This window comes from Martes martes (assembly GCF_963455335.1).
Source record: "Martes martes genome assembly, chromosome: 8".
In the NCBI taxonomy this organism is placed as follows: Eukaryota; Metazoa; Chordata; class Mammalia; order Carnivora; family Mustelidae; genus Martes; species Martes martes.
This window is the reverse complement of record NC_137895.1, coordinates 85,760,010-85,774,467: the sequence shown is the minus strand read 5'-3', so window position 1 is coordinate 85,774,467 and position 14,458 is coordinate 85,760,010. Positions and strand designations below refer to the sequence as shown.

The 14,458-nt window shown below is 36.5% G+C and overlaps 1 protein-coding gene across 4 annotated transcripts in view; it reads right to left on the bottom strand.

Annotated features, from left to right (window-relative positions):
• LARP4 (La ribonucleoprotein 4) overlaps positions 1–14,458 on the bottom strand; it is a 76,635-nt gene that overhangs the window by 49,003 nt on the left and 13,174 nt on the right. For all 4 annotated transcript variants that reach the window (XM_080811094.1, XM_080811093.1, XM_080811096.1 and 1 more), the window contains exons 2-4: positions 3,233–3,380; positions 2,448–2,600; positions 92–167 (exon numbers count right to left, since the gene is read on the bottom strand). In XM_080811094.1, the coding sequence (XP_080667220.1) occupies positions 92–167; positions 2,448–2,600; positions 3,233–3,380 (377 nt within the window). The remainder of the gene's footprint in view (positions 1–91; positions 168–2,447; positions 2,601–3,232; positions 3,381–14,458) is intronic.

Here is a 14,458-nt window from a genome sequence, read left to right as displayed (position 1 = left end):
TTATTCCACTCTATTTCACAGGTATTTTACATCTACTAACCAAACAATTCAAAAAATGAGAAATTTCAATAAAAAAATATGAATAACATACCTGGAGAAACAGAATTCCAATTGTTTCTTCAGACATTCTTTTAGGTCTTCTGTAGAAATTGCTGAATTACTTTCTCCTGAAGGTAGAAAACAGAGGAAAAGAGTTAACAATAAGTTACCATAATAGGCAGTAAACATTACTGCAGTTGTGCTCAGAATACGTCACGAAGTACACACAAATTAAAATTTACAAAACTATTTTTTTTAAGATTTTATTTATTTATTGACAGAGAGAGAGTGAGAGATCACAAGTAGGCAGAGAGACAGGCAGAGAGAAAGGGGAAGCAGGCTCCCTGCTGAGCAGAGAGCCCGATGCGGGACTTGATCCCAGAACCCTGAGATCATGACCTGAGCCGAAGGCAGAGGCTTAACCCACTGAGCCACCCAGGCGCCCATACAAAACTATTTTTTTAAAAATTCAACTGAATTCTAACAAAGTCTAACTAATTTTAACCTATCTATTCTTTCTTTAGATAGATTTCAGATCAGTTTAAAATTATTTTATCAAGTAATGAAAAAAGCACCATTAATACTAAAGGTACTTAATACTAAAGGCTACCTTACTGTAAAACACTACCCTAAAAACTTTAAAAATGTGGTAACTACTTATTCCTTTAATGAAAGCTCAAAGAACAAAAGTAACAGTAATCTAAATAAGAAGGAACTAGCTAAATAAATTGGGATATCTATATCTATATTCTTGGTACTAAATCTGATGTTAGTCATACTTTAACTTTTATCTCTTAATACTCTTTTCATTCCTTGATTATAGAGCACTCTATCTTCCCAGGAATATTTAAAACACTCAAACATTCAAAGGATTAAAACAAATCTAATGCCCTCTATGCCTTTAATATTTAAACCCAGAACACGAGATTTTTTTTTTTTCAGAACTCAAGCATAGAAAACCATCACTCTTTAATTAGAATCTTACACAAAACATTACAGATTCAAAGCATGTAATCTGTCCTCTTCTTAAAAAAAGCATTAGTGATTAAGTAGGCTAATTTCCTTTAAATACAGACAACAGAATGTATATAAAGATAAGTATTTTGTGCATGATTTTACCACTACCTTGTCTTAGTACTCAAGATTCAAAGTGATAGTAGATATTAGATTAACTACAGTAAAAATAAATGTAAGAAGCATTCTAATTCTATGTATATGCGATCCTTCTAATAAAAAATCCAACCACCCAAATGTGCTACCTAAAAATGAGCAATAACTTCATTTAACTTTTCAATGTCATTACAGGAAACTTATTAAAATACCAACTGGTGGGGCGCCTGGGTGGCTCAGTGGGTTAAGCCACTGCCTTCAGCTCAGATCATGATCTCAGGGTCCTGGGATCGAGCCCCGCATCGGGCTCTCTGCTCAGCAAGGAGCCTGCTTCCCTTCTCTCTCTGCCTGCCTCTATGCCTACTTGTGATCTGTCTGTCAAAAAAAAAAAAAAATCTTTAAAATACCAACTGGTTGCTACATTACTAAAACCAAATACTAAAATCAACTCTGTTTCAAGTACCCAGTGGTTAGGTGTATTAAGACCATAAGCAGGGAGAAGAACTACCACCTTAAATTAGTATATAGAAATACCACCCATGCCACTTCAGAAATCAACTCACAAGCTGACAAAACTTAGAAATCTAGTCTAAATATTTATAATTAATAAGGAAACTGAGGATAAAGGTTTATGTATCTTGACTGAAGTCACAGAACTAAGCAGCAATAGAATAGAGCACTCCCTATTACGTTTGTTTTCCAAAGAGATCCCTTAAATCAGAAAAATTAAGTTAGGTAGTTGGGGTCTTTGGCCCATTTTTAGTTTCTTTTAAATCTCATCCATTTTAAATCCAAGCCAACTACTAACCCATGTTAATTAAATATTTGTGAAAAAAAAATTTCACAAGGTGGACTATAGTAGAACCATGTTTTTAATACAGCCATTTTCTCAAAATTAATCCCTGCAACTTCACATTTATAAATGCACTCCACACTAAGAAAAGTAATGGGAAATTGACAGAACTTGCACTGATCTCAACTAACAGACTAAGAAACTTGGGCTCTCTGAAAAATTATAATTTAGTTCCCTTTTAACTATATTGGCTATTTTTTCCTTTTATCTTTAATTTCATACTTTTAATAGGACCTTTAAACATTCTTTTAAAATCACGTTTCATGTTCATCATCTGAAAACAGTATTTATAAAAATAACGAAGCATTTCATTAACATACAGTTCTTTTCAAATAAGAAAACGGATCGATCAATGCCAAAATTTTATTAGAACAATGATAGAATGTAAAGGGAAAAACACTAGTGTACTGTATGCTCGTTTTACCAATGAAAGCATAAAGTTTACCAGAAATGTCATATATTTGGTAACTCAGATCTTCTGGCCCTAAAATCATTCCATCAGTTGATTCTTCAATGCTTATAGTATTTCTGGTGGTTTCACAAGATGAATACATTACTTCATATTCCTTACACATATCATCTGAAAGCTCTGTATTACCTGTATTAAAGAAAATATACTGAAAGTAAATAGGAATTCTTTAAATCCTATCTTTAGGAACTCTGGGCACTAAGTCTTCTATAGTAAGATTTTAAGGACTTCTCCCAGTTGAGATAATGTCCACATGGCTGTATAAGAGTTCTCTTCTTGAGGAAGATTAAGTTTACCATTATGGACAAGCTAAAATGATTATCAACAGTTTAAACTCATATAGCACTATCTATATACTATCTCTGTGCAGCTTCATGTACTTTATTCACTTGATTCTCAGAAAATCCTATGCCAAAAGTAATTATTATTAATGTTTTACAGATGAAAGAAACAAGCACAGAGACGTTAGGTCATTTACCCAAAGTCAAACAGTGAGTAAACAGCATTGCCAATGATAATATATCAAAACTAATTTATAACCACCGTATCGTGAGTTAAATGCTAGACCCAAGATACAGCTACTATGTGAAATAGTGACAATTCATTCATACTAAAAGTAAAAACTGTGTGCAAACTACATGTTAAACATTTATAAATATATTTAATCAAATAATCAAAAGATATACCCCAAGTTCTACAAACCGATTTGGTCATTATTTAACCAAAACATGATTTGTACTGATGAAACATTTAGGACGTACCCTCAGGATGAGACACTGATGTGGCTGCTGTTTCATGCCAAGAGCTTTCAGTTCCATGAGTTACTTGAGTGGCATCACTATTTCCAGGAGGAATTTCTTGCCATACTTTGGCATTAGGATTTAAACCAGTTCCTTTAGATGTTACCTGCTAAATAATCAAATGATCTATTTGTAAACTTTAAAAGTAAATGCATTAAAATTACAAATTTAGATAACAGACTTTGATTTTACTTGAACGTGAAGAAACCCCAATAATATTAAGTAACTTAATAACAAATATTAAATAAAATTGTAAAGTTTTGGACTCATGTTGAAAATAAATTTTTTTTTTAAGATTTTTTTTTTTTTTTTAAGAGAGACAGCAAGAGGGAACACAAACAGAGGGAGAAGAAGGAGCAGGCTTCCCACTGAGGAGGGAGCCCAACGTGGGGCTTGATCCCAGGACCCTGGGATCATGACCTGAGCCAAAGGGAGAGCCACCCAGGCACCCCGAAAATAAATTTTTTAAGGAGATGGACTTGAAATGTTCATGTATAAAATTTAGCTACGTATACAATAAAAAACATATATCTATAAACAATCAACATAGAAATGCTGCTTTACCTCAATATACTTGCAAATGTCATAAAATGTATTCAAACTATTCAGTGATCTTTGGCATTATTTTTTTGTGTGTATTTACAGCAAACTGAGTCATCTAGAATGATTTTCCAGAGAATGTAAGTTTTATTGCCATTTATCCTGTGACAGAGATCTTTGAGTCTGAATGATTCTATCACTGGAAATTTTTCCCAAATCAAAAACAGCAATCTGGGGCATCTGACGGACTCAGCTGGTAGACAGAGCACGCAACTCTTGATCTTGGAGTCATGAGTTCGAGCCTCATGGTGGGTGTATAGATTACTTAAAAATAAAATTTTTTTTTTTTAAGATTTTTTTATTTATTTGACAGACAGAGATCACAAGTAGGCAGAGAAGCAGGCAGAGAGAGAGGAGGAAGCAGCCTCCCTGCTGAGCAGAGAGCCCGATGCGGGGCTTGATCCCAGGACCCTGGAATCATGACCTGAGCTGAAGGCAGAGGCTTAACCCACTGAGCCACCCAGGCACCCCTTAAAAATAAAATCTTAAAAAAAAAAAAAAAAAAAAAAAAAACCACCCAAAACAGCAATCTGCCTTTTATTAGATTGTGTTTTTCCCATTTGTCCTGAAAGTGTATATTCTTAATTTTATTAAATGTATATAATTAAATGTATATTCTTAATTCTTAATGTTCACAAAATAACTGACATTTAAAGTAATCTTCTGCACACATTATTTAAATTTACTTCTTTTACCTCATTCACCCAAACAAAAGGACTCGATCCTTCTCAAGTACATTAATGACCTTTCAGAAAGCTTACACCCTGTTCAGAAAATTACTTTTAACAGTCCTCTCAGCCTTAGGCCTCTCCCCTGGATGACAGGCACCGGAAGGTAAATTCAAAGGGCAAAGAATCAATTATTCAAGTTTATGACCTGCAGATACTGGGAATTCAGCTTTCATGAAAAGTAAGTGAATTTATCATTTAAGTTTGTCAGAAATTTTGTCTACCTAGAGGGAGTTCTTACCACTGGCTCTAGCTCATGGGGTGATTTAAAAAAAAAAAAAAGCCTTTACGGTATCACCAACACTAAACATGGCAACCAAAGCAGGCCTCTGGTAGGCAGAACTGCAGAGCTCCCAGACAGAGTTGTTAAGAAGACAGCTTCTGGAAGGCCTGACTGTACTTCTGCAATTAATTATGTCCCATGAAATTCCCCTGTAATCTTTGAACCTAATAAACCATTTTTTAAAAAGATTTTATTTATTTGACGAAGAGAGAGATCACTAGTAGGCAGAGAGGCAGGCACAGAGAGAGGAGGAAACAGGCTCCCTGCTGAGCAGAAAGCCCATGCGGGGCTTGATCCCAGGACCCTGAGATCATGACCTGAGCTGATGGCACAGGCTTAACCCACTGAGCCACACAGGCGCCGCTAATAAACCAGTCTTTTACTTGAGTTTTGAGTTTCCATGCTGTGCAATTAATATGACCAACATAACATATATGTATGAACCAATGAAACATTGTTCCCTTGTTAGACACCTTGCCATATATTTTTTGATTGCTTCCTTTTATCAACTGAAACATGATTTGGGAAAAAAGAAAAAGCTCAGACAGTGTCCTTTTCTATGACAAGGTTCATTCATCTCTTGGGAACAAGGGCTGGGCCTTAAAATGGTGGTGGCACTGGGTACTATTTTGTCACTGACACTATTTAGAATTGTCAGTTACAGGATAATAAAAGCATAGCCCATTTCTTACTGTTTTAAAAACTCTCTACAGATAATATACTCCCTTTAGCCTTCACTACGGCAATACCCTCCCAGAACCTTGCCTTTGGAGCTAGGCGGATTTTGATTTAGTAATTTATGTATGGCTTAATTTCTGACTAATGGCAGGAAAGAACTGTGAAGAGCTTGGATAGCCTAGCTTTCCTGTTAGTGAAAGGCATTTAATTGTATATTAAGCACTTTAACAAAATAAAATGTATTTACAAACTTACCCTCCATCACTTTCTTCAATTCTGAGAATACCAGTTATGTCTCTACCCAAGGAAATGGCAATTAACCAAGACTACAGTTTTCGGGAAGAGAAATCAAATTTCTGAGTCTTGATAAATTCAATGAAGAGCAAAAAAAAAAAAAATTCATTTAGTAAGATTTGAACATGAAAAATATAAAGCAAATGGACCAAATACCAGAAATGCCCCTCATTTGTAAACTGTTGTAGAGTAATATGTGGCTTTAGTAAAGCAAAATAGGATTATTTCAAGGTAGTTAGTAATTACTACCTAAACATGCAATGGCTCAGGCTCTAGAATCATACCTGAATTAAAAACCCGGCTCTGGGGGCGCCTGGGTGGCTAAGAGGGTTAAAGCCTCTGCCTTTGGCTCAGGTCATGATCTCAGGTCCTGGGATGGAGCCCCGCATCGGGCTTTCTGTTCAGCGGGGAGCCTGCTTTCCCCTCTCTCTGCCCGCCTCTCTGCCTACTTGTGATCTCTCTCTCTGTCAAATAAATAAAATCTTAAAAAAAAAAAAAAACCCAAAAACCAGCTCTGACATTAGTGTTTCATTTTTTAAAAATATTTTATTTATTTATTTGACAGAGAGAGCAAGAGAGCACAAGCAGAGGGAACAGCAGAGGGAGAGGGAGAAGCAGAGGGAATCCAACGCAGGGCTCAATCCCAGGACCCCAGGATCATGACCTGAACCACTTAGGCGGCCGGCACACTCATTCTCTAACAAAGACTGTGTAAGATGGTACACCTCATATTCGCACATATTCAATTTATAAGAGCCCAAAATGGAAATAACCCAGTCAAACAGACAAGGAATAAAGGAAACAATGGCACACTCACTAAGTATTACACGGTTATTCAAAACGATAGATACATTACCATATTTCATAAAATCTAAAGGGGTACTACTATATGAAAAAAAAAACTGCTGTTAATTAACCTATGACATCAAATATTGTTAAGATGTATCCCAGTTTCCAGAGAAATTACAATGTGCAACAATGTGCGTGGTAGGGTTGCTGAAATATGAAAACATAAAAATGGAAAATGCTTTCACAAAATGAAGTGAAAAAAAAACCATAACCACCGCCACAACAAAAGCAAGTGTATTAAGCAATTCTATGGGCTAGGAATTAGTACTTATATTACTACCTCCCTTTTCCAGATTATCCTATATGAGAAATAACATATCCAACTAAAGACAAACAGAGATTAAGTATGAAGTTAGTATTAATCACAAATGATTACAGCTCACAGATTATTAAAATTGCAAAAAACTATGTAAGCATGGATATGGGCTAGAGGGGAACATGATCTGGTACAATAATCAGATCAGGGATATTTTTCTCTAATAAAGCATTCCACTGAAATATTACCTTAAATGCTGAGTCATAAAAAATATACAATTTTAAAAAACTTTTTTCAAAGCATGAATGTTACACTGGGTAGTACATTAACATCAAAGCTTATTTTATGTATTTTGTGCCTGTATATGTTAAACCACTTTTTTTAAAGATTTTATTTATTTATTTGACAGACAGAAATCACAAGTAGGCAGAGAGGCAGGCAGAGAGAGAGGGAGAAACAGGCTCCCCGCTGAGCAGAGAGCCCAATGTGGGGCTCGATCCCAGGACCCTGAGATCATGACCTGAGCTGAAGGCAGAGGCTTTAACCCACTGAGCCACCCAGGCGCCCCTGTGCCTGTACATGTTAATATATACTATTTTATAAAATTTTAGTTTTATACCAGTCAATATTTATTAAATTTAAATAAATGTATTTTTTTCTTAAGATTTTATTTATTTGACAGAGAGAGAGATCACAAGTAGGCAGAGGCAGGCAGAGAGAGAGAGGGGGAAGCAGGCTCCCTGCTGAGCAGAGAGCCTGATGTAGGGTTCGATCCCAGAACCCTGGGATCATGACCTGAGCTGAAGGCAGAGACTTAACCTTAACCCACTGAGCCACCCAGGCGCTGTTGATGATTTCCTTTGAACATAATTCATTCTCACATTTCACAACTTTCTTCTGGGATCACATTCCTTCTTCTGCAAGGACATTATTCATTATTTTTTTAGTCAACTCTTAAGTTGTGCCTTCTCTGAAAATGCCTTTATTTTTACCTTCTATCTCTGCTGTGTAAAGAATTCAAAGGTTCTCTTTCTTTCTCTTGGTATAAAGAATTCTTACAAGACACACATTTCCTTTCAGCATATTAGAGATATCCCCACTGGGTGCCTGGGTGGCTCAGGAGTCTGCTTCTCCCTCTGACCTTCCCCCTCTCATGCTCTCTCTCTTCTCAAATAAAATCTTAAAAAAGAAAAAAAGTTATATTAAAAAAAAGATATTCCCACTGCCTTGTTTTGTACAGAAGTTGGTGACCAGAAATTTGCCATCATTCTAGCTGTCACTCTTAATCTTTTTCCTTAAATTTTGTCAATGGTGATTTACAGTTTCACAATCACCAGTTTAAGTGTGAAATTCTTCTTTATTTAATCTATTTGGGATTCACTGAGCTCTGAAATCCAATGCATTAATTCTGTAAAATTCTCAGCCATTAGCTCTTCAAACTCTGCCTCTCCATCAACTAACTGCTCTATTGTTTCCTTCTGGAATGCCAATAAAATATTCACACCTTCTCATACTATCTTCCACCTCTCTTTGTATCAATCTCCCGCTTTCCATTTCTTTGTCTAAGAAATTACACCCTGAGTGATTTCTAAGTTCTTTCTTCCAATTCATCAATTCTCTCTTCGTCTGTTTCTTTCTCTTTTTTTTAAAAAAAATTTTATTTATTTATTTGACAGACAGAGATGACAAGTAGGCAGAGAGGCAGGCAGAGAGAGAGGAGGAAGCAGGCTTCCTGCTGAGCTGAGAGCCTGATGTGGGGCTCGATCCCAGGACCCTGGGATCATGACCTGAGCCAAAGGCAGAGGCTTTAATCCACTGAGCCACCCAGGCGCCCTCTCTTCATCTGTTTCTAAGATGAATTTAACCTGTCCACTAAGTTTCTAAGTTCTTTTTAAATAATTTTCATTTCTTAAAATTCTGTTTGGTTCTTTTATCAAGTCTATCTGACCAATGCTTTCCTTTCCTTTTTTTTTTTTAAAAGATTTTATTTATTTATTTTACAGAGAGAGATCACAAGTAGGCAGAGAGGCAGAGAGAGAGGGGGGAAGCAAGCTCCCTGCTGAGCAGAGAGCCCCAGGGAGGGCTCGATCCCAGGACCCCGAGACCATGACCTGAGCCAAAGGCAGAGGCTTAACCCACTGAGCCACCCAGGTGCCGCCCTTTCCTTTCTTTTTCTTCTTTTTTTTTTTTTTTTTGAGAGGGAGAAAGACAATCTTAAGCAGGCTCCATGCCCAGCAAAGAGTCTGATGTGGGGCTGGATCTCACACCCTGAAATCACGACCTGAGCTGAAATCAAGAGTCAGATACTTAACCTACTGAGCCACCCAGGCACCCCTGTTTTGTTTCTTGATCATCTTTTCAGTATCTTCCTTCCTTTAAGCATTTTTTTTTTAAAGATTTTATTTATTTGAGAGACAGACAAAGTGAGAGCACAAGTACGCAGAGTGGCCAGCAGAGGGAGAGAGTAAGGTTGTTAGGCTGAGCCGAAGGCAGACACTTAACAACTGAGCCACCCAGGTACCCCTAAGCATAATAAATATTCTAATTTTATAGTCTGTATTTGATAATCACAGTATCTGTTATGTTTGAGGGTTTGCTTTTGTGATCTGTTGTTTCTGCTAAACCATGCTCATGATGACTTACATGCTTTCTGATTTTATACTGTAAGCCCATTTCCTTGGAACTTTATTTGTGGGAATTCTGAAGACCATGTTTAAAATATTCTCTGGAGATATGGAGATATTTGGAGAATTTGTTTTCCTTCTGCTAGATGACTGCATACTAAAACTACCAATCTATTCCTTTAATTTTCAACATGGTTATTTTGGTAACAACATATATTGTAAATTTTCACTCTACTTTGGCAAAAGGAGCATCTGTGGTTATAATTATTAGGAAAGACCGCTGCCTCACCAATCCAGACTCAAAGCTAAAACTGACAAATTCCCTTTTCTCTGGGAAAGTTTGTTTTCTCCCTAGTTTACCTTCTGTCCTGTCTCTAAGCACTGCCAATTAAAACCAAAGCTCCGGTTTTTCTTTTTATTTTTTTTTTAAAAGATTTTATTTATTTATTTGACAGAGAGAGAGAGCACAAGTAGGCAGAGAGGCAGGCAGAGTGAGAGGGAGAAACAGGCTCCCTGCCGAGCAGAGAGCCCGATGCGGGGCTCGATCCCAGGACCCTGAGATCATGACCTGAGTCGAAGGCAGAGACTTAACCCACTGAGCCACCCAGGTGCCCCCAAAGCTCTGGTTTTAATAAGAACCAACAAATGCATTTAGTCTCTGCATTTATGATCTGTTTACCTCTTGGATATTTTTTTTTAACTTTGGTCTGAAGATTTCATTTGCTTTCTTGACAGCTTAAAGCTCTGCTTAAAAAAAACTTTAAAAAAAATATTTTAACCAACATTTTCAATTGCTTTCCAAAACATCTAATTCATAATACTTCTTAAAAAAGAAGTATCAATATAGTCTCAATGAAGCTAAATTTAGAGTAATTCCAACAACTGAAAGACAAGTACAACAACAAACAGCAACAAAAACTAACTTTATTCTGCCACCCAGTAATTATGCAATTACTGGCCCCAGTTTCTTCATTTTTAAAGACATAAATGCCTAGTCTACCAAAATTCCTTATAGTTTTTATGCACCGTGGGCACCTAACTTTATTTATTTTGGTCATCACTTCCTCTCTCTTTCTTATTATTTGTACATACCTCTATTTTATTAAACACTAACAGTTTATCTAAATGTGTTCTAAAGCTGGGCAATGGGCTCAAGGAAGGCAGAAAGTAGGTCTTCCTAGTCTATTTCAGCTATTAACACAAACCAGTGGGAGAGTAGATCTTCAACTGTCTACCTGAATGAAAGAGCAGAGGCATGTGTGCAAAAAAAAAAAAAAAAAGAATTTTTAGCACTTTACTTACTCTTCAGAGGTGCTACAAGATGAGAGCTGATACAATCTCTCTCTTTTTTTTTTTATGTGGACTGAGTTTAAAATGGAAGTCTAATGTTGAAGTGCTTCTTGGTTTTTGGTTTCAGAGCTGCTAAAGGCTTTTATAAAAATATCAAAACCAATAACAAAATGTCAAATCATGCAGGGGAGCAAAAGCATCTCCGAAAGTATTGCCACTTGAATAATCACAGCAACATCTTAGTTTAGAGATATAAGTTCACAATACCACATCATAACATAATTAATTAGCTCAGGGAGGAAACCAACTAGTTTTCTTATAGCAACAAGCAGCCACCCTCCCATCCCAAGCACTAAGGTATTATTTAAAAAATTTGTGACGTTGCAATTTTAGAAAGCAACTCATCTTTACATTTGCCACTCTGTAGACCATGTGAACTATGCCTGCTGTATAAAAAATATCTTACCAAGGATTTTTATCAGTCAGTATTTAGAATCCACTCAAGGTAAATTAACAGAAAAGTAATTTATGAAAGGACACTGTCACTTCTATGTCACTATGTCAATGAAAGGGCTGAAAATGGGTGCAAAGATAACATCACCCAGAATAATGCTGAAGTGGTTTACGAGGAAATCATTATCCCTGCCACCATCAAGAGCTATAAGCCAAAATTCAAATCCATTACCACTGCCAGGACCAAAATCACTTCCTCATTACAAACTTAACCTTGAAACCTCCACTTAAAGCTGACCACCTCTGTCACTCCCTCCTGCAAAATCTAAAGTTAAGAATACAACCCTCAGAGACGCCTGGATGGCTCAGTTGGTCAAGCTGCTGCCTTTGGCTCGGGTCATGATCCCAGCATCCTGGGATTGAGTCCTGCATTGGGCTCCTTGCTCAGCGGGGAACCTGCTTCTCTCTCTGCCTCTGCCCACCGCTCTGCCGGCTTGTGCACTCGCAAGTGTGCGCGCACGTGTGCGCGCGTTCTCTCTCTCTCTCTCTCACAAATAAATAAATAAATAAAATCTTAAAAAACAAAACAAAACAAAACCACCCTCATTTCCTTACATTGTATAATTTCAAGCAAAAGTGATCTGTGGGTGTGTCTGACTAGTGGCTCTTAATGTTATTTAAGATGCATCCATCTAGAAACAAGAGCATTGGCTAGTACATATACAGGAGAGGCTTGACTCACAATATGGGTATTTCTGCAAATACAGAAAGCTACTCAGAAATTGGGTCCAAATATGACAAATACTCACTATAAGAGATTAAGATGAATATTTAAGATACACAATTATGCCATATATACTTAATTTTTAAATAATTACCCAAATATTGTGGGATTACGATGAAAATTTGCTTTTACTGATAGGATACACTATTTTTTAAAATTGTTTTAGTTTTAAATTTTATTATTTTTTAAAAAGATTTTATTTGAGAGAGAGAGAACTCATGTGCAAGTGAAGTACGCATGAGTGGAGGCAGGTGAAGAATCTCAAGCACAATTCATGCTGAGTTCAAGCCCAACACAGGGCTCAAACTCATTACCCTGAGATCATGACCTGAGCTAAAACTAAGAGCCAGATGCTTAATCAACTGAGCCACCCAGGACCCTGAGTTTATTATTTTCATTCCAGTATAGTTAACATACAATGTTGTATTAGATTCAGATATACAATATAGTGATTCAATAATTCTATATATTCTCATTGCTCATCATGCTAAGTATCCCCATCACCTACCTATTTCACCCAACCTCCCCAACCCCCACCTTTGGTAAACTACCAGTTTGTTCTCTGTATTTAGATTAAATAATGAGGACAGAATTTGTGATTATGAACTTTCAAAGTTTCATTATGACATCTTTATAATCAGAAGTGTTTAAAAATATTCAAACTCATCATTCCTAGGTTGAGAGCAGAAATTGACAAAATCAGAGGAAACAAAAATGATAGACTGTCTTACAAGTGATTTTAGGTGTTACTATATTTTCTGTCAGAAATCAGTTACTCCTTTGGAGATCACACATAATTACTCAAAGCTCAACTTCTATTAAGCTTCCCAATTTAGTCAAATTATTATAATCTCCAGCTAGCTAAAGATATAAAGAGTGATGTCCCTATGTGTTTAATATGATTCAAAGAAATTTGCTCCAAAGCAATCAGGTTAGATTTCAAACAGAGTAGAGAATATAAAAACCAAATGCATTTCAGTATAGGTGGTGATGGAAAGAGCCCACCTCACTTAAGGGGCGAAATGAGACTGCGATCATGGGCCAGAGTCAGCAGTGATGGGACTGTTGCTCAGACAGTGCCAAGAAATTCCTGGTAAGCTCAAGTATTATCCCACCACACCACAATTAATTTTTGATATTAAGAAAGAAAGCTTGTCCTTCTTTTGCTGAAAACTAAGTGCCTGGCAGGGCTGTGTTGGCACAATGGCTGTTATGTGCTTTCTACCCACCTCCTGGAATGCCTGAGCTTCCCACCTCAGAAGGCACCAATGGTTTGCCCATGCAAAGTCCATACCCTAAGCATGTCAGGACAGAAAAAAAAAAATCAACTCAGTAACTAAAGGACCAGAGCCCATTTCTGCAAACTTGTTGGGTAACCCAGAAGTCAGACAAGAGCCCCCAAATCACCACTGCCTCTACCACTGAAGTAACAAGATAAAAAATTAGTGACAGCTTGATGCCTTCCTGTGCTGTCTGAAGTCAAGATACAGGACTTTGGCACACAGCACTCCCAAGTACTGCTAATGGGTGTTCCCCTTTGACTAAGACAAGGGGATGCACTATTTCATTAAGTATCTAATAATAAATCAAGATAATTAATTAGATGCCTTTCAGCAGCATACTATCCATAAATCTGATGTGTCCCTTCCCAAAGGTACCAAGAATAATCAAAGTGTAAAGTCTATGGCATATAGACAAGCAGGACTCCTGGGAATATATTTTCCACAAGGCTAGTTAAGAGTATACACTCTAAAAGCCATTAATGTACACAAAAACACACATATATAAGGATGTATATTGCAGCACTGATTCATTCCTTAAGTGAAAGGCTAAAAACAAATATAAACTTCCATCTAAATGGTTAAATAAAATGTAGTATACTTTGTAACAGGAATACTATAAGTTAAGGAAAAAAAAGATAGGCCTATATATGCTAACAGTGGGGAAAAAATCAAGTTGCAAAACAAGCACTCTGTTTCATCATTTATGTTAACAAACATAAAATCACTGTATAGATAGATACATAAGTATGTAAAAACAGAAAATGTCTGAAAGATTACAACACCAACCTTATCAACAACAGAGCTATAAATTACTAAGATACTTACCTAAGAGGGAAAATGTACAAAGAACAAGCAGGAATAGTTAACTACAAAATATCATTTTTACCTATTGAACTACTTAATGTCATTTTGACAAGTATAAAAGGAAACTATCAGTTCACTGCTGTAATTCATATAATTTTTCTAAGAGTTAGCAACGTTTATCAATAGCCTTAAAAAGATGCATTCTTTTAAACACAGAATTAACCAGGAGTGCCTAGGTGGCTCAGTGAATTAAGTGTCTGC